Raw genomic sequence first — 20217 nt, forward strand, 5'->3', positions numbered from 1 at the left:
ACGTAACCTTGCATAAACTTTGTATGCAGTAAAATGTTCTCAGCTGATGAGGATAAGATGACAAATTAATATGGAGAAAAACCTTTGAAGACAAATCAGGACATTGGAAAGCAAAAGGTAGAAAGTGAAAATTTTGTATGTTCACCTGAAATGGTACATGTTTTTCTCTTCTGAAGAGAAAAAGTTGTAAGATAGATTCTTCATCTTGGCTTTTCTAGGAAGACGATAATGTCTATGCCAAAAGATTGCTTATCTTAAAATCAAAGTAAATGAGGGAAAAGGCTCCTTTAAAAAATACATATTTATACATACACACATAAATATACACACACACATACACACATATATATAACAGACCATAATAAAAAATATTCTCCAGTGTGGGATAGGGGCTCTGCAATTCCAAAAGTAAAAATCTATAATTTTAAATTAATCTGAAAGAAATCTAAGCACAGCTGAACTTAAAACTATTGTCTGAATCACAGAATTAGTCATTTTATTTTAAAAGTGCACATATTTTATTGAAAGAGATCCAGTTTCAGCTTTGAAGATATAGGCTCAAAGTCTGTTCTTGGCTCTTCCAGAAATTCTGCTTGTAGAGTGTTCATAATTTCAACCAAAACTTAGAAAGTTTTTCTAAAGTAGACTTTTCAACCTGCTGAACAGAACTCATGTCTATACTTTGATGTTTATTTCAGCAGCATTTGTCTCTGTGAAGCACATCAAAATCACTCAAACATCAAAACTGCTGATCTGATAGAATGATTTATTTTCCCATTACAGGTAAGTCATGAATGACTTGTTCTGAGGTATGTTTCTGAGCTATGAAGGACACCTATTAGAAAGTTCCACACTTGAAGGTTTCTCTTAAGGTGATAACATTTTATGGCTGGACAGTCTCTGCAGGTACCAGATTCCCTGTTGTATCCAACTGCATACATTTACACGTGCATGCAGACACAGGGCACTCTGCATGGTCCCTAAAAAATAGGTCAAATAACAGTTAAAAATCCAAATTAGACATACATACGTTTATTTATTTATTTATTTTTTAAGAGACAGGGTCTCGCTATATTGCCCAGGCTGTACTCACACTCCTGGGCTCAAGTGATCCTCCTGCCTCAGCCTCTTGAGTAGCTGGGACTATAGGTGTGCACCACTGTGCCCACCTGTTTACTTATATCTATCTATAATGCAACTTTTCAAAATGGCATTTGGAAAAATATAGAAACTAAAACCCAGAGAAAAAAAGCATCAAAAGCATCACATTATAAACTACTGCCAAGCTGAACTTTAGGGAGAAGTTAAGAAATACATACCTTTTACTTTCTACATATATGGCAAGATATTTCATTTATAGTTGTGAAGGTGACAGGGATGTGCTCAGAGTTTAAATCAGCTAGTGAGACAAATTGGGTATAAATGCTGTTATCAATCAGGAGCACAGGGCCACTGGCACCATTCAAAATAAAATTCAAGTATGTCTTGACAGTCTCAATTGTGTGACTACATAAAAAGCTTACTTAGAAGAGAACTGAGGCAGCAGTATGATATGCTCTTTTATCATTTCATTAGTAATTCAATTGCATGGTAAATTATAGCATATTCAGTGTAAAAACTGTAAACATATCCTCTCCCCGAATAAAGTTAAATAATGTTATTCAAACATTTAACTCATACAAAATATTTAAATTAGTTCTTACATAAGTATTACCTTTATAGTTTAAGGTTACATAGGATATCTAATGATGACATGTTCATAACACCTTTGTTAACATGAGTGACAGTAAAAAATTCATACTTTGGCTAAATGCTAATAGATAAACCCAAACTATTTAGAAGCAATCTGTGTTATCCCCCATAACTCCAAGCCTATCAAAGAAGAAATGTGCTGATTACCTGAACCAACTAAGCATATGTCCAGCATGTCCACCGTGCCTGCAGTTATGACACCATGTAAACCAGTTGTTAAATTGGGCTAATTTTTTGTCCTTGCTCAAGTCCACTTTTTCATCTGATTTGGTTCCTCCTATGACAGAATAAAATGATCTTCATTAACTGTATCACAATATTTTATTTAAAGTTACTTTCAAAAAGCATTTCTAAAACTGTGTCCCAAATATGAATCACACATCATATTGAAATAGCAATTTTGATGGTAGGTTCTAGTTTAGATGAAGTGAAACTGAATGACAGGAGCTCCCCTACGTTTTTAATAGCCAATATAAAAATGGAAAAAAAAAATCAGAACCCACTAAAAAACAATCTAAATTTAAAACTTTGGAGAGACCAAATCAGTAGTTTAAAATCTTTCCACAAGGAAAATACCAGGCCCAGTTTACAAGTGAATTTTACTTAACATTCAAGGAACAGGTAGGGCTGGGTGTGGTGGCTCATGCCTGTAATCCCAGCACTTTGGGAGGCTGAGGCAGGCAGACCACTTGAGGCTAGGAGTTCACGACCAGTCTGGCCAACATGGTGAAACTCCGTCTGTTAAAAATACAAAAATTGGCCAGGGGTGGTGACACATGCCTGTAGTCCCAGCTACTTGGGAGGCTGAAGCAGAAGAATTGCTTAAACCTGGGGAATGGAGGCTGCAGGGAGCCGAGATTCACCGCTGCACTCCAGGCTGGGTGATGGAGCAAGACTTTGTCTCAAAAACAGAAAAAAACAATCAATCAAGGGACAGGTAATTCTCATCTGTACAAGCCCTTTCAAAGAAGAGAAACAGCAGAAAGTTTCCCAATGCACTTCATGAGACTTGTGTAACTTAAACAATTGTTTAATTAGACTTAATATTTTTACTTAATTGCTATCTATGAAGACATTATGCATCGATAACTATGTTCGAAATTTTGCTTGGACCATTGCAGGTCACACTTTCATGACCAAAAGGATAATCTTGCAGTAGGGAATAGTTTTAAAAAATATCTGTTTTTGCTAATGATATCAGGTGAAAGGATGTGTAAGTAATTCAATGATTTAAGATGTAAACACACTAAAATTATTCCTGAAAGGGTCACCAACAATTAATAATGAGAGGGCAAAAAGGAAAGGGGGAAGAGATAAATAAAATATAGATCTGATATGGACACTACTTTACACCTTTGTGTAAAGCTCTCATTAGTGCTTGTCACTTTGTTTTTGTAACTTCTAACATAAACAGATAACAGACTGAATCAGAACAAGCATATCCTTATATTTTTCTGATGAAACTGGAAGTATTAAGGTCTATCTCACTGCCAAGTATAAAGGCTTAAGATCAAATGACTTCAAATTTTAAAAGATTTATAGTGAATTATGAAGACAAGTGCCACAGAACACTTTAGGGGAAACTAGAGTTTTACTTATGCATTAACTCATAATATAAGAAGAAAATGAAGGAAACCAGTAGATAATCTAACTTTTAAAAAATGTGTCATTGTCCAGAAGTTAAATTCTATAAGGGCAGGGATTCTTGTTTTCTTTACTGTAACATTTCTAGCACTTGGAACAATGTACCAAATAAACATTTGTTGAATAAATAATATTTATAATGTTTATAATGATGTTAGAACTGTTTCAATAGATTTCTAATCTTCAAAGCACAACTGAGTATAAAAATATCAAGTCTCAGTTAAATAAGCTTATAGAAATTCCAGCTATTTGAATCACAAAGCATGATGCATCGATGCAATCTCTGATTGCAGGCAAAGCACCAGGGAGGTTTAGATACTCAAGCCATTAGCCAGCACTTGATTTTTTTTTAAATTTTATTATTATTATACTTTAAGTTCTAGGGTACATGTGCACAACGTGCAGATTTGTTACATATGTATACATGTGCCATGTTGATGTGCTGCACCCATTAACTCGTCATTTAGCATTAGGTATATCTCCTAATGCTATCCCTCCCCACTCACCCCACCCCACAACAGTCCCTGGTGTGTGATGTTCCCCTTCCTGTGTCCATGTGTTCTCAAATTGTTCAATTCCCACCTGTCAGTGAGAACATGTGGTGTTTGGTTTTTTGTCCTTGTGATAGTTTGCTGAGAATAATGGTTTCCAGCTTCATCCATGTCCCTACAAAGGACATGAACTCATCATTTTTTATGGCTGCATAGTATTATTCCATGGTGTATATGTGCCACATTTTCTTAATCCAGTCTATCATTGTTGGACATTTGGGTTGGTTCCAAGTCTTTGCTATTGTGAATAGTGCCACAATAAACATACGTGGGCATGTGTCTTTATAGCAGCATGATTTATAATCCTTTGGGTATATACCCAGTAATGGAATGGCTGGGTCAAATGGTATTTCTAGTTCTAGATCCCTGAGGAATCGCCACACTGTCTTCCACAATGGTTGAACTAGTTTACAGTCCCACCAACAGTGTAAAAGTGTTCCCATTTCTCCACATCCTCTCCAGCACCTGTTGTTTCCTGACTTTTTAATGATCGCCATTCTAACTGGTGTGAGATGGTATCTCATTGTGGTTTTGATTTGCATTTCTCTGATGGCCAGTGATGATGAGCATTTTTTCATGTGTCTTTTGGCTGCATAAATGTCTTCTTTTGAGAAGTGTATGTTCATATCCTTTGCCCACTTTTTGATAGGGTTGTTTTTTTCTTGTAAATTTGTTTGAGTTCATTGTAGCTTCTGGATATAGCCCTTTGTCAGATGAGTAGGTTGCAAAAATTTTCTCCCATTCTGTAGGTTGCCTGTTCACTCTGATGGTAGTTTCTTTTGCTGTGCAGAAGCTCTTTAGTTTAATTAGATCCCATTTGTCAATTTTGGCTTTTGTTGCCATTGCTTTTGGTGTTTTAGACATGAAGTCCTTGCCCATGCCTATGTCCTGAATGGTATTGCCTAGGTTTCCTTCTAGGGTTTTTATGGTTTCAGGTCTAACATGTAAGTCTTTAATCCATCTTCAATGAATTTTTGTATAAGGTGTAAGGAAGGCATCCAGTTTCAGCTTTCTACATATGGCTAGCCAGTTTTCCCAGCACCATTTATTAAATAGAAATCCTTTCCCCATTTCTTGTTTTTGTCAGGTTTGTCAAAGATCAGATGGTTGTAGATATGCGGCATTATTTCTGAGGGCTCTGTTCTCTTCCATTGGTCTGTATCTCTGTTTTGGTGCCAGTACCATGCTGTTTTGGTTACTGTAGCCTTGTAGTATAGTTTGAAGTCAGGTAGCATGATGCCTCCGGCTTTGTTCTTTTGGCTTAGGATTGACTTGGCAATGCGGCCTCTTTTTTGGTTCCATATGAACTTTAAAGTAGTTTTTTCCAATTCTGTGAAGAAAGTCATTGGTAGCTTGATGGGGATGGCATTGAATCTATAAATTACCTTGGGCAGTATGGCCATTTTCACAATATTGATTATTCCTACCCACGAGCATGGAATGTTCTTCCATTTGTTTGTATCCTCTTTTATTTCGTTGAGCAGTGGTTTGTAGTTCTCCTTGAAGAGGTCCTTCACATTCCTTGTAAGTTGGATTCCTAGGTATTTTATTCTCTTTGAAGCAATTGTGAATGGGAATTCACTCATGATTTGGCTCTCTGTTTGTCTGTTATTGGTGTATAAGAATGCTTGTGATCTTTGCACATTGATTTTGTATTATGAGACTTTGCTGAAGCTGCTTATCAGCTTAAGGAGATTTTGGGCTGAGACTATGGGGTTTTCTAGATATACAATCATGTCATCTGCAAACAGGGATAATTTGACTTCCTCTTTTCCTAAATGAATGCCCTTTATTTCCTTCTCCTGCCTGATTGCCCTGGCCAGAACTTCCAACACTATGTTGAATAGGAGTGGTGAGAGAGGGCATCCCTGTCTTGTGCCAGTTTTCAAAGGGAATGCTTCCAGTTTTTGTCCATTCAGTATGATATTGGCTGTGGGTCTGTCATAGATAGCTCTTATTATTTTGAGATATGACCCATCAATACCTAATTTATTGAGAGTTTTTAGCATGAAGGTTGTTGAATTTTGTCAAAGGCCTTTTCTGCATCTATTGAGATAATCATGTGGTTTTTGTCTTTGGTTCTGTTTATATGCTGGATTATGTTTATTGATTTTCATATGCTGAACCAGCCTTGCATCCCAGGGATGAAGCCCACTTGATCATGGTGGATAAGCTTTTTGATGTGTTGCTGGATTTGGTTTGCCAGTATTTTATTGAGGATTTTTGCGTCAATGTTCATCAAGGATATTGGTCTAAAATTCCCTTTTTTTGTTGTGTCTCTTCCAGGCTTTGGTATCAGGATGATGCTGGCCTCATAAAATGAGTTAGGGAGGATTCCCTCTTTTTCTATTGATTTAGAATAGTTTCAGAAGGAATGGTACCAGCTCCTCCTTGTACCTCTGGTAGAATTCGGCTGTCAATCCATCTGGTCCTGGACTTGTTTTGGTTCATAGGCTATTAATTATTGCCTCAATTTCAGAGCCTGTTATTGGTCTATTCAGAGATTCAACTTCTTCCTGGTTTAGTCTTGGGAGGGTGTATGTGTCGAGGAATTTATCCATTTCTTCTAGATTTTCTAGTTTATTTGCATAGAGGTGTTTGTAGTATTCTCTGATGGTAGTTTGTATGTCTGTGGGATCAGTGGTGATATCCCCTTTGTCATTTTTTATTGCGTCTATTTGATTCTTCTCTTTTCTTCTTTATTAGTCTTGCTAGCAGTCTATCAATTTTGTTGATCTTTTCAAAAAAACCAGCTCCTGGATTCATTGATTTTTTGAAGGGTTTTTTGTGTCTCTATTTCCTTCAGTTCTGCTCTGATCTTGGTTATTTCTTGCCTTCTGCTAGCTTTTGAATGTGTTTGCTCTTGCTTCTCTAGTTCTTTTAATTGCGATGTTAGGGTGTCAATTTTAGATCTTTCTTGCTTTCTCTTGTGGGCATTTAGTGCTATAAATTTCCCTCTACACACTGCTTTGAATGTGTCCCAGAGATTCTGGTATGTTGTGTCTTTGTTCTCGTTGGTTTCAAAGAACATCTTTATTTCTGCCTTCATTTCATTATGTACCCAGTAGTCATTCAGGAGCAGGTTGTTCAGTTTCCATGTAGTTGAGCGGTTTTGAGTGAGTTTCTTAATCCTGAGTTCTAGTTTGATTGCACTGTGGTCTGAGAGACAGTTTGTTATAATTTCTGTTCTTTTACATTTGCTGAGGAGTGCTTTACTTCCAACTATGTGGTCAATTTTGGAATAGGTGTGGTGTGGTGCTGAAAAGAATGTATATTCTGTTGATTTGGGGTGGGGAGTTCTATAGATGTCTATTAGGTCCGCTTGGTGCAGAGCTGAGTTCAATTCCTGGATATCCTTGTTAACTTTCTGTCTTGTTGATCTGTCTAATGTTGACAGTGGGGTGTTAAAGTCTCCCATTATTATTGTGTGGGAGTCTAAGTCTCTTTGTAGGTCACTAAGGACTTGCTTTATGAAGCTGGGTGCTCCTGTATTGGGTGCATATATATTTAGGATAGTTAGTTCTTCTTGTTGAATTGATCCCTTTACCATTATGTAATGGCCTTCTTTGTCTCTTTTGATCTTTGTTGGTTTAAAGTCTGTTTTATCTGAGACCGGGATGCAACCCCTGCCTTTTTTTGTTTTCCATTTGCTTGGTAGATCTTCCTCCATCCCTTTATTTTGAGCCTATGTGTGTCTCTGCACATGAGATGGGTTTCCTGAATACAGCACACTGATGGGTCCTGACTCTTTATCCAATTAGCCAGCACTTGATTTCTATTAGATCCTGTTTTACTTTGGAAATGGACTTTTCTGATTTCACATACCAAAAAAAAAATAATTTGCTTCTTTTTCTTTTTTTTAAACTTTTACTTTAGTTTCAGGGGTACATGTGCAGGTTTGTTATACAGGTAAATTGCGTGTCATGGGGGTTTTGGTGTACGGATTATTTCATCATCTAGGTAATAAACATAGTACCCGACAGGTAGTTTTTCGATCCTCCTCCCACCTAGCACCCTCTAGTAAGCCCTGGTGTCTGTTATTCCTTCTTTATGACCATATGTACTCAATGTTTAGCTCCTACTTATAACATGTGGTATTTGGTTTTCTGTTCCTGTGTTAGTTTGCTTAGGATAATGGCCTCCAGCTCTATCCATGCTGCTGCAAAAGACATGGCTGCATAGTATTCTATGGTGTATATGTACCACATTTCTTTATCCAGTCCACCACCGATGGGCATTGAAGTTGATTTTATGTCTTTGCTATTATAAATAGTGATTATCCTCTAACTTAGCTCAGCAATGCCTTTAAAGATCATATTCAGGCTCTCCCTAATTTTCCTACTGTTTCTTATCTGTTCACTTCCTAGGTCCTTTCACAACAATACACTTGCTCTTCCCAAACACCCCCAGTACTTATCATAATACTTACCAATCTCTTCACCCTAGTTCATGTTTTTTACTCTTGGTCTACAACCTGGATGGCTTCCCTGCAATCTTCATATATTAAATCTACCAGACTTTAAAGGACTGGCTTAAATGGTAACTTCCTCCTGAAGCTTTCCAGATATCCTTCAGATAGAAGTAATATTTCCCACTTTCAAAATTCCTAATTCTTTCCTTATATAATAGTCCTAATTCATGTTGGGGGTTTAGATGTGTTTCAGAATCCAGGATGTTTGGGATTTTAGAAAAAAGTAGCAAATATGTATACCTTGAGGGAAGTCTAAAGCACCCTGTAATCAAACTCGTTAGTATTTCTGCAGTGAAAGATGAATATTCACTAATAAATAAGAGAAATAAATATCTTAATAGCCTCACGTCAATTCTGAACAGGTTTTGTGGCCAAATGAGATTACTGTAATTTTATTTTTAAAAGGCATTGGATTTTCAGATCTTTTTACAGACTTTGAAATGACAGTTAAGGAACTGTAAACCAGTATTTATTTTCTAGAAAATATCACTTATTTTATATTCATTAACTATGCTTATTGCACACCAAGAGCTCCAAGAGGTTCTTTCATTTATTCATCTCAGCACATCAGCATTATATAAATGTATCAAGTAAAATCAGTGTTCAAATATGTATTATATAAATAAATAAATTATTTCTGTAGCAAATATGGAAAAAAATTCTATAACAAATATGGAAAAATGTTAATATTTGATCAAACTGAGTGCTGACTATTCATTATATTAGTCATCATAACAAAGAATTTGAAATGTTTTAAGAGTTTTCTTCAAATTCTAGAAAATTATTTTCTCTTCTTACCTATTTCAAAAATAGAAAAGATTGAAAAACTGATATTCAGCAGAAAGGAAGAGTGCCCAGGTTTAAGAATGCAAATAATCCTTATAGCTTCCTAAGGCTTATGGTCCAAAAGATGTGTTACATTTAATTATTTCTATGTATCTCAGTTCATACACATATATGACTTATTTATGCTATATTTTACCTCGAGCTCTCATTGTTGTAGATATTCCAAATTGTTATTTTCTGTTTATTAGGACCAGAGTAACATAAGACAGTGATCAGTATGTAATGTATAAAATAAAAATCCTCAATTAAAATTTAAATCAAAATTAAAATGTACATTTAAAACATTACATATTCCCTTCATTTCTTTAAAAAAAAGCATCTAGATGGAAAAATAATCGCTAAGCCAATGATACCAGCAAGTCTTTCATAAATGTTAATGTAATGATAAAGCAGACTACTTAAATGAACAAGATACAGAAAAGAGTTATAAAATGTCTGCACTAGAAAGGATCTCCAGTCAGAGGAAGGTGCAAGTAACTCTCAGTGTCACAGAGTGCACGTCACAGAGCTAGAATGAAACCAGACATTCTGACACTCTAACCAGTTCTTTATTCATTACACCTGTGTGCCAAATACCCAAAACAATTTTAATTGAAAATTTTGCCACAGTATCATTTTCAAGTTAGGTAAAGAGCTGGAATAATTCCAGCCACCAGGTATAAGATATTTAATTATCTACTATTCTCAAAATTTTTTTCCATATGTTTACTATAAAGAGTAAAAAATAATCTTAATATTTCTAACCATTAAAAAATATAGGCTGGGCATGGTGGCTCATGCCTGTAATCCCAGCACTTTGGGAGGCTGAGGCAGGTGGATCGCTTGAGTTCAGGAGTTCAAGACTAGCCAGGGCAACAGGGCGAAACCCTATGGTCCCAGCTACTTGGGAGGCTGAGGTGGGAGGATCATCTGAGCCCAGGAGGCAGGAGGCAGTAGGCACAGGTTGCTGTGAGCCGAGATCATGCCACTGCATTCTATCCTGGGTGACAGAGTGAGATCCTGTCTCAAAAAACAAAACAAAACAAAAAAAAAACAAACACTGCGTGTGTGTGTATATGTATATATTCCAAATTTTTATTTTCTGTTTATTAGGACCAGAGTAACATAAAAGAGTGATCAGTCAGTATGCAATGTATAAAATAAAAATCCTTGATTAAAATTTAAATCAAAACTAAAATGTACATTTAAAACATTACATATTGCCTTCATTTATTTTTTATATATATAAAATATATATAAAATATATAATATATATAAAATATGTATATTATATATAAAAATATATATAAAATATGTATATTATATATAAAAATATATATAAAATATGTATATTATATATATAAAAATATAAAATATGTATATTATATATATAAAAATATAAAATATGTATATTATATATATAAATATATAAAATATGTATATTATATATAAATATATATAATATATAATATATAAAATATGTATATTATATATAAATATATATATTATATATAATATATAAAATATGTATAATATATATAAAATATATATAATATATAAAATATATATAATATATATAAAATATGTATAAAATATATAAAATATATATAATACAAAATATATATTATATATTATATATAAAATATATATTATATATAATATAAAATATATATTATATATAATATAAAATATATATTATATATTATATATTATATATAATATAAAATATATATTATATATTATATATTATATATAATATAAAATATATATTATATATTATATATAATATAAAATATATATTATATATTATATATAATATAAAATATATAATATATTATATATATAATATAAAATATATATAATATATTATATATATAATATAAAATATATATTATATATTATATATATAATATAAAATATATATTATATATTATATATATAATATAAAATATATATTATATATTATATATATAATATAAAATATATATTATATATATAATATAAAATATATATTATATATTTTATATATATAAAATATATTATATATATAAAATATATATATATAAATTTACTAGGTAACTGACAAACAGCACAAGCAGCATCAAAATCTAGAAGTCAAGGGACCTGACTTCTAGGGTAATACTTTCTCTATGTATTTTCTTATAAATTATTATTTTTTAATTAAAAAAAATTTTTTTTTTTTAAATTTGGGACAGAGTCTTGCTCTGTCGCCCAGGCTGGAGTGCAGTGGCACAACGATCTTGGCTCACTGCAACCTCTGCCTCCTGGGTTCAAGCAATTCTCCTGCCTCAGCCTCCCAAGCAGCTGGGGCTACAGGTGCGTGCCACCATGCCCGGCTAGTTTTTTGTATTTTTAGTAGAGACGAGGTTTCACCGTGTTAGCCAGGATGGTCTTGATTTTCTGACCTCGTGATCTGCTGGCCTCGGCCACCCAAAGTGTTGGGATTACAGGTGTGAGCCACCATGTCCAGCCAGAAACATTTTTTATAGAGATGGGTTCTCGCTATTTTGCTCAGGCTGGTCTCAAACTCCCAGGCTCAAGTAATCCTTCCACCCTGGCCTCTCAAAGAGCTGGGATTACAGACAAGAGCCACTGCACCTGACCCTTCTCTTATGTATTTTACAGGTAGGTTTTGAAGATGAAGGAAGAAATGTCAAAGTGCTTTAATGATGTCAAAAGATCCTTAGAAATACAAAGTATCTGTTAATAGGTGCGGGTATACTGACTTTTAAATAATCAAATTTGAATGAGCTCCTCTTAGTGGAAACAGTGATAAGAAAATGGTAATATTTTAAGATTATTTCATATTTAAGTTTTTCTCACAAACTTTAAATTGGTCAGAACTTGTGAAATTACCTGAAGTATCAATAGATACAGATTTTGCTTTTAGTTTACATAGTTCATAAATTATAGGAACATACAAGCCTTCAAGCTAGTAAACTGCCCTTTCTTAGAAATAATAACAAACTCTAGCTAGTTTTTATTTTATTTGCAACATTAACTCAATTATGTAAGAATCATTTCAGTTCATAAAAGTAATTTGTAAAATTATGTCATACCAGGACAGCTAGAAACTGGTGTTCCCATATTAATGAGACAAAGCGCACATCGAGGAAGGGGTTTTCGACAGCCAGGACAACTTGTGACTTTAGATTTCGTTGGTGAGCCACTGACACCATACTGACTAAAGCCTCTGCCCTGATGAGGCACAGCTGAACAGCTGTAGGAGATTGACTTGCCACAGAAATTGCAACTCACAAAAACCTACAAAACAAATGAAAGAAAAAATAAATGTAATACAAACCATAATGGAATGCTAAATAACTTAGTGGGCGCCTAACAAATTATTTTTAAATACTTTTAAAAAACTTTATATTTCAAAATTTATCTGCTAAAGTTGACTAGCTCTCATTTAAAATTTATACCTAGCAATTAAATCTTGGGGGTACTTCCTTTTTAATTATATTCTTACTAATACCACTGAAATTGGTGGAAGAACTCAAACTTTAGACTCCAACATTTTAGAAATAACAATGACTTCAGAATTCACACTGGGCCATTACAAAATATCCCAATATGACTTCTAAACAACAGTTCAGTGATGTAATCTTCTGAACAAAATTTTCTTATAAAGAAAACGCTGTTCCTAAGACAAAAAGAGTTAACAGACTTATAATGGTAAATAGTTAAATTTTTAGAATAATAGCAATAGAAGCTGTTCATTTTGTTTCTACAGTAAACTGCTAGGCTCTTAATCACTTATCATATAGATTAGTAACATGTACTACCAGGTAATGCTATTTTATCAACACTCTGGTTTTAATATAAGCACTTTCTCAAGTTCCTAAAATAAGAAAATAGCACCATCCAGTGCTCATATTGAGGATAACATAATATTTAATATCTGAACTAAGACACAGTGATTTAATGTGGTATACCTTATGTGACAACAATCTCATTTTTTAAACTAATGGTAAAAAAAAATTTCCATGTGTAATTAAACAGATACAGGTAATACTGCTAAAGTCTAAAAAACCCAAATCCTGCCTTACTGCACATAAATAATGCCAAAAAACTTAATACACAAGTGGAATTTATAAGATAATGTCATAGTTTAGAATCTGAAAGGGCTGGAAATACACTGGAAAACTTCAGGCCTGCTGTGGTTTGTTCTATCTGCGACTAAAGCTCAAGCCACTGAGATGATTGTTACCAAGAAGCAGAACCAAAGGACAGGAAGATCAAGGACAAAGTTCAGTCTAGAAAAGACAAAGACATCAATGGGAACTCAATATAAGCAAAATAACGAGCTAATAGTAACTTATTAAATTGAACATCAATATGTTACAATTTGATTTTCTCCAAAACAATGTACTTACTTGTGCTAAAGGCTTGGAACTGGGATCCAACTTACTCCTGTGAATATCAAATTCAGCTCGTTTATGCCAAAACCTCCAGGCATCTAATAAATTTCTATAATTCTCAATCCAGTACTGAACCCTTTCATCTTTAAGAACATCTAAAGGTGAACCCTAAAATGAAAACATGAATTATTTCAATTGTTTAAAATCTCCTGGCTAGGCCAGAGACTTCTGGGTAGCATGTAAGTATGAGTAACACAGAAGAAATAGGCTTTTTTTTTTTTTTTGCCAAAAGCTGGCTCCTAATGAGAATAAAGAAAATTTATGGAAGCTCCATTAATTTATCTCAAGCTGGGTTCCACTAATGACATAAATATGTACTTTATATATCATACCTGGCCAGGGAAGTGTAATTCTCTATCTTTTAGTTAAGTTTAAGAAAACAGAACTTTGTGGTTGAATGTTGTAAACAGTGATATGAATACCCTTTGTCCCAGCAATTAAAAACCTCTGGGTTCACAAACTCTGTTTACTATCAAATCCAAATGTAATACAGGCTGGGCGTGATGGCTCATGCCTGTAATCTCAGCACTTTGGAAGGCTGAGGCAGGCGGATCACTTGACGTCAGGAGTTCGAGACCAGCCTGGCCAACATGGTGAAACCCTGTCTCTAGTAAAAATACAAAAATTAGCCAGGTGTGGTGGCAGGTGCCTATAATCCTAGTTCCTTGGGAGGTTGACGCCTGAACCGGGAGGCGGAGGTTGCAGTGAGCTGAGATTGTGCCGCTGCACTGCAGTCTGGGTGACAGAATGAGACGCCATCTTAAAAAAAAAAAAAAAAATCCAAATGCACACCAAAATTGCTCAGTCACATCTGAACTAACAGTTAGCTTGGTCCTTCCTATCTAGCAATGCATGATGAACTGAGATGCTGCTTTTATATATCTACTTATCTATAAGTTAAACCTGTCTATTCTTACTCTTGCCTTCAATTAAAACATACATTTCTTACCTTAAAAATAATAATAAAACAAGAAAAAGCAAAACCAAACCAAATACCTTCTTAGTTCTTTTGCCCCTAGCCATAGTTAAAAGCAACACCTTGTTTTAGTTAAATTTACTCTAGAGTTCTTCTCATTAAGATCTTCAAGTTCTTGCCAGTAATAATTTTCCTAAAGTTGTATTTTCCCTGGCAGCTGTGACATTCCACATTTCATCTATGCTTGCTTTAGGTTTTCTTTTTTTCTTTCTTTTTTTTTTTTGGAGACAGAGTCTCACTCTGTCGGCCAGGCTGGAGTGCAGTGGCACGATCTCGGCTCACTGCAACCTCTGCCTCCCGGGCTCAAGCAATTCTCCTGTGTAAACCTCCTGAGTAGCTGGGATTACAGGGGTGTGCCACTACCTAATTTTTGTATTTTTAGTAGAGATGGGGTTTCACCATGTTGGCCAGGCTGGTTTTGAACTCCTGACCTCAGGTAATCTGCCCACCTCGGCCTCCCAAAGTGCTGGGATTACAGGCGTGAGCCACTGTGCCCAGCTGCTTTAGGTTTTCTTAGAGACTTTCAGCCCTGTCCAGGATACCTTCCTTAACTTTACATAATGGAGAAAGGAGAGAAAGTCTCTACTTCCAATGATGCTTTGGCATAAATCTGAAGGTCAGTTTTCTCAGTCCTACTTGAGGGCCAATAGAAAAGTGAAATTTCTGAGAGAACTTGGCGTATATCTTACTTATAAAAAAAAAAAGAACAAAAATCTGTAACAGCTAATATAATCTTTAGACATCCAATCCAAAACTGAAGCAACATATCTTTCATCTATTAAATTCAGTGTTAATTACCAGAGTTAAATTTAGCTAAAAGAACATGTGAAACACATAGCTTACAATTTCATTTCTTAAAAAAGTAGAGGTCTACTCTAGCCCTAATTATGACCAAGTAGGCAGAACTAAGTACCAAAGTAGCATATAATCCCTGGTTTAAAAAGAAAATTCACAGAAAAATAAGATGTTTTCACATCTCATTCTTTCTCCTTATATGGCAGGAAGGAGATAAACTAAGTAGGAATTTGGTCAATACATATACAGTAAGTCTTCTCTAGATCCTCTCCAATAAAGCCTAAAATCAAGCCACAACATGATCTGTAATGAAAATAGTTCAGAGATTGTGTCTGATCAAATTAGAAGGGCTTGGGAAAATAGTGTTTTGATTAGTGAAGAGATAAGGAATCTGAACTAAGAAATGTAAACCAGGGGGCTCCAACCCCCAATATACCCCCAGGTCCATGGCCTGGTACAAACTGGGTCACACAGCAGGAGATGAGTGGCAGGGCAATAAGCAAAGCTTCATCTGTATTTACGGCTGCTCCCCATCCCTCATATTACTGCCTGAGCTCTGCCTCATGTCAGATCAGTGGTCATTAGATTCTCATAGGAGAGTGAACCCTACTGTGAACTGCACATATGAGGGATCTAGGCTGCATACTCCTTATGAGAATCTAATGCCTGATGATCTGTCAGTGTCTCCCATCATCCCCAGATGGGACCATCTAGTTGCAGGAAAATAACCTCAGAGCTCCCACTGATTCTACATTACGGTGAGTTGTAGAATTATTTCATTATGTATTACAGTGTAATAATAATAGAAATAAAGTGCACAATAAATACAATGTGCTGGAATCATCCCTAAACCAACCCCCTGGTGCTAAAAAGTCCCTGGTGCAAAAAGGTTGGGGACTGCTGATGTAAACTATAACAAAGTTAAGATTCTGTAACCGAAAAGCACAATAACTGAAATGAACAATTCCCTGGGAAGTTTAACAGCAGATAGAGGTGATGGAATAAGTCAACAGAATCAACAAATCTGGGCCGGGCACAGTGGCTCGCGCCTGTAATCCCAGCACTTTGGGAGGCCAAGGCGGGCAGATCACTTGAGGACAGGCATTTAAGACCAGCATGGCCAACATAGTGAAACCATGTCCCTACTAAAAATACAAAAAATTAGCCAGGTGTGGTGGCACATGCCTGTAATCCCAGCTACTCGGGAGGCTGAGGCATGAGAATCACTCGAATGCTTGAACCTGGGAGGTGGAGGTTGCAGTGAGCAAAGATTGTGCCACTGCACTCCAGCCTGCGTGACACAGCAAGACTCTCTTAAAAAAAAAATAAATTAACCAAGTTGAAGAATAGTGGGAAAAAAAAAATGGAAGGAAAAAGAATAGAGCCTCAGGCACCTACCAACACTATGAAGTGGTTTAATACATATGTAATAAGAGTCCTAGAAGAAAAGCAGAATAAGATTGAGGCAGAAAAAAATATTTAAAGAAATAATATCCCCGTACTTCCCAAATCTGCTGAAAAACAGACTTGCAGATCCAAGAAGCTCAGTGAACCACAAACAGGATAAAATGAACCACAACCAGGCACATTAAGGTCATACTACTGAAAAATCAAAGGTAAAGGAAAAATCTTGGAAGAAACCTAAAAAGATTATCCTATATATAAATAATAGAAAACATTTTATTGATGGTTGCAAGGAAAACAAATTTACTTAAACATTAAAAATCAGAATTTAGGCTGGGCGTGGTGGCTCATGCCTGTAATCCTAACACTTTTGGAGTCCGGGGCAGGCAGATCGCTTGAGGTCAGGAGTTCGAGACCAGCCTGGGCAACATGGTGAAACCCCATTTCTGTCAAAAATACAAAAAATTAGCCAGGAGTGGTGGCGTGAACCTGTGGTCCAGCTCCTTGGGAGGCTGAGGTGAGAGGATTGCTTGAGCCCGGAGGCTGCAATGAGCTGAGATCCACCCCAGCCTGGGTGAGAGAGCGAGACCCTGTCTCAAAAAAAAAAAAAAAAAAAAAAAAAAGAAACCCAATGAAAAATGAAACATCACAGACAGAGAAACAAGCATAAGAACAGCTGATTCTCATCAGAAACAACAGAGGCCAGAAGACAGTGAAACTACATCTTTAAAGTGTTGAAAGAAAAAATAAGGGTGAAATAGACATTTTCAAATAAAATTTGAGATAATCTGTCACCTATATTACAAGGAATGCTGTAGGATTTACAGAAAGGAAAAAGAATGCCAGGAATGGTAAATAAGTGAATAAATGTAAAAGCCCATGTTTTCTTTTCATAATTTACATAAAAGACAAATGACTGTTAAAAAAAACACTGTAAGTTGGAGTATATAATATCTGTAAAAGTAAAATATATGACAATAGGACAAAGGAATGTATGTGTAAATGAAATCACACTGATGTGACATTTGTAAAGCATGAAGTAAAACCCAGAAAGTGTCAGAGTGACATAAGAAAGAGTAAAGTAGAAAGAAAGCATGATGTGTCAGGTGAGAAATGTGAAGTATGAGGGGGTAAAATGTTGACTTTGATGAGTTGAGGGATGCATATTGTTAGACCTACAGCAACATCTTTTAAAAAAGATAATGAAAAGAGATATAGCTAAAAAGCCAATAGAGGCAATAAAATGAAACATGGAAATATTAACCCAAAATAAGGTAGGAAAGGAACATAGGAACAAAAGGAAAAAGGCCAAACAAAACGGAAAACAAATAGCAAGATGGTAGACTTAACCATGACATATAAATGTAAATGTAGGAAACACTCCAATGAAAGGCAGCAATTATCAGACTGGATTTTAAACAAGCAAGATCTGTATTGTCTGCATTTTAAATATATTTTATAAATCTTGGTAAGAAGTTACTAACTCATTTGCACTCTGTAGCCATCTATAGCCATATACATACAGTTTAATTTAAAAGACATAATTTTATTTCAGCAAGAAAAAATGTTATAGAAGGGTACTTTTTCTTCCATGGGCAGTGGCTTGATATATTAGGTAAGTTTACTTTGTGGTCTGTGGGCTAGTATCTCTATATATGCACAAGAAGGTGCAGTGGGAGAGGGGGCATTTTCCTGTGTTTACCCAGTATACAGGATGCTACCATATTGTGATATGAGGATGAGGGCAGGAAAGAGGAAGGTACCAACACCATGTAAGGATAAGATCAGCTGGAGGGCTACAGGAAATATCAGGAGAATACTCTAAATTTTACCATTATTTCCAGCAAAAGTAAAGTAGACAGCAATCTATGCCTGGAATCTGTTTTTAATCACTGGACAGTAAAAATTGAGAAAATACAGATAAATTGGTTACCCCAAATACCCCATTGATAATAAAAAGAGAAAATGAAAGCTGAGAGCTGTGGTATAACTAGACTTCAGCACTTCAAGTAAGACTATAGTTGAGATCAGGAAAAGGCAATCTTTCTTGTAGAAGATGCAGTTATGTCAACAATTGGAGAAACTGAAGAGAGTTTCTCTATTCCATTTGAGCTTTACATAAATTCAGATGCAGTCAAGACTGGCCCTTCTCAGACTGAAAGGAAAAACTGGATAACTGAATGAAGAGGCTCAGGGGACAGTAAGATAAGGCACAAGTCTTCAGTAGATCAACTGATTAGGTTAAAACTAAATGCCTTCTAAAGATCCTAAGCAAGCAAAAGTGCATATTTACTTTCAACTGAGGAAAGAAAATACAGAATATTGTTACTTTTTTAAAAGCTGTTGTCAAACTGCACTGACCTGTAACATACAGTAACTTGCTGTTTGAACATCTCCAGTTCTATCAACATAACTCTCCATTAAGTCCACTCCATCTTTAGTAAGGCCTGTAAGCAAAATTCCTTCCAAATTTCCAGCCTCTTTCATTTCATTGGTCAACTTTTCGATGTATCTATTTAACTGGAAAATTTAAAGTGATTTTTCTAAAGCAATCTGTTTCACTATATATTTTGTACTTCAAAACTACTACATTTTGAACAATTTCATTCCTAATGGAAAACATTTTAAAACAAAAGACTTTACTAAAATATAAATATGTAACTAAGAAGTCTGCATCTATTACAAATTTCAAAGCAATATCCATAATCATTTAAAATATTTTAAAAAGGCATTTACTATGTTGATAATTAATCCATAAAAGAACTACAGATGGTTTATTATTTTAAAGAGAATTGTCCTCATTATTCTGCGAAGTTTTTGCTGTCTATCATAGTAGTATGTAACAGAATCACAAAATCTGGAGTTGGAAGGGAACTTTAAGATCATCAAGAATAACCTCCTTTAGGTCTTCCCTGACTTCAACCCACCCCAAACTCTTGCCTAGATTCCTCCGTATTTCCCCAGCATTTTTCATTATTATAGTACTTAGCATATAGTATTACTAGTTGTTTACATGCATTTCCCCCTCACTATATACACAGCATAGGCATTTAGCATTGTTTAATGTATTAAAAATGAGGAACCCTTTCATAGCATCACTAAGAGGTGAGTTTAACATCTTTACCTACTAACTAATCTTACCCTCCAAAGAAGAAATATACTAAAATATTGTCAGTATTCTAAACAAATAAATTTAGTTATGGTAGACATTTTCAAAATATTTTTATCTAATAAATTCTTACCATACTTTTTAGAAGAATTAGCTTATCAATCTCATACACATATAATTATAAAGACTAGTTTCTTACATAATTGTGACAGTATATATTAATTATTTCAAATGTGGAATTAAAT

General features: G+C 34.8%; 1 protein-coding gene across 7 annotated transcripts in view; it reads right to left on the reverse strand.

The window, feature by feature from the left end:
- Window positions 1-494: 494 nt before the first annotated feature.
- Window positions 495-20217, reverse strand: part of MIOS (meiosis regulator for oocyte development) — a 40926-nt gene continuing 21203 nt past the window's right edge. For 3 of the 7 annotated variants that reach the window (XM_009242985.3, XM_054559109.2, XM_009242984.4), the window contains 5 exons: window positions 19225-19383; window positions 13644-13796; window positions 12324-12528; window positions 1900-2029; window positions 495-980 (listed from right to left, as the gene is read on the reverse strand). In XM_009242985.3, the coding sequence (XP_009241260.1) occupies window positions 884-980; window positions 1900-2029; window positions 12324-12528; window positions 13644-13796; window positions 19225-19383 (744 nt within the window). In that variant the 3' untranslated portion in view covers window positions 495-883. 7 annotated transcript variants of the gene reach the window in all.

Source organism: Pongo abelii, chromosome 6 (genome assembly GCF_028885655.2).
Source record: "Pongo abelii isolate AG06213 chromosome 6, NHGRI_mPonAbe1-v2.0_pri, whole genome shotgun sequence".
In the NCBI taxonomy this organism is placed as follows: domain Eukaryota; kingdom Metazoa; phylum Chordata; class Mammalia; order Primates; family Hominidae; genus Pongo; species Pongo abelii.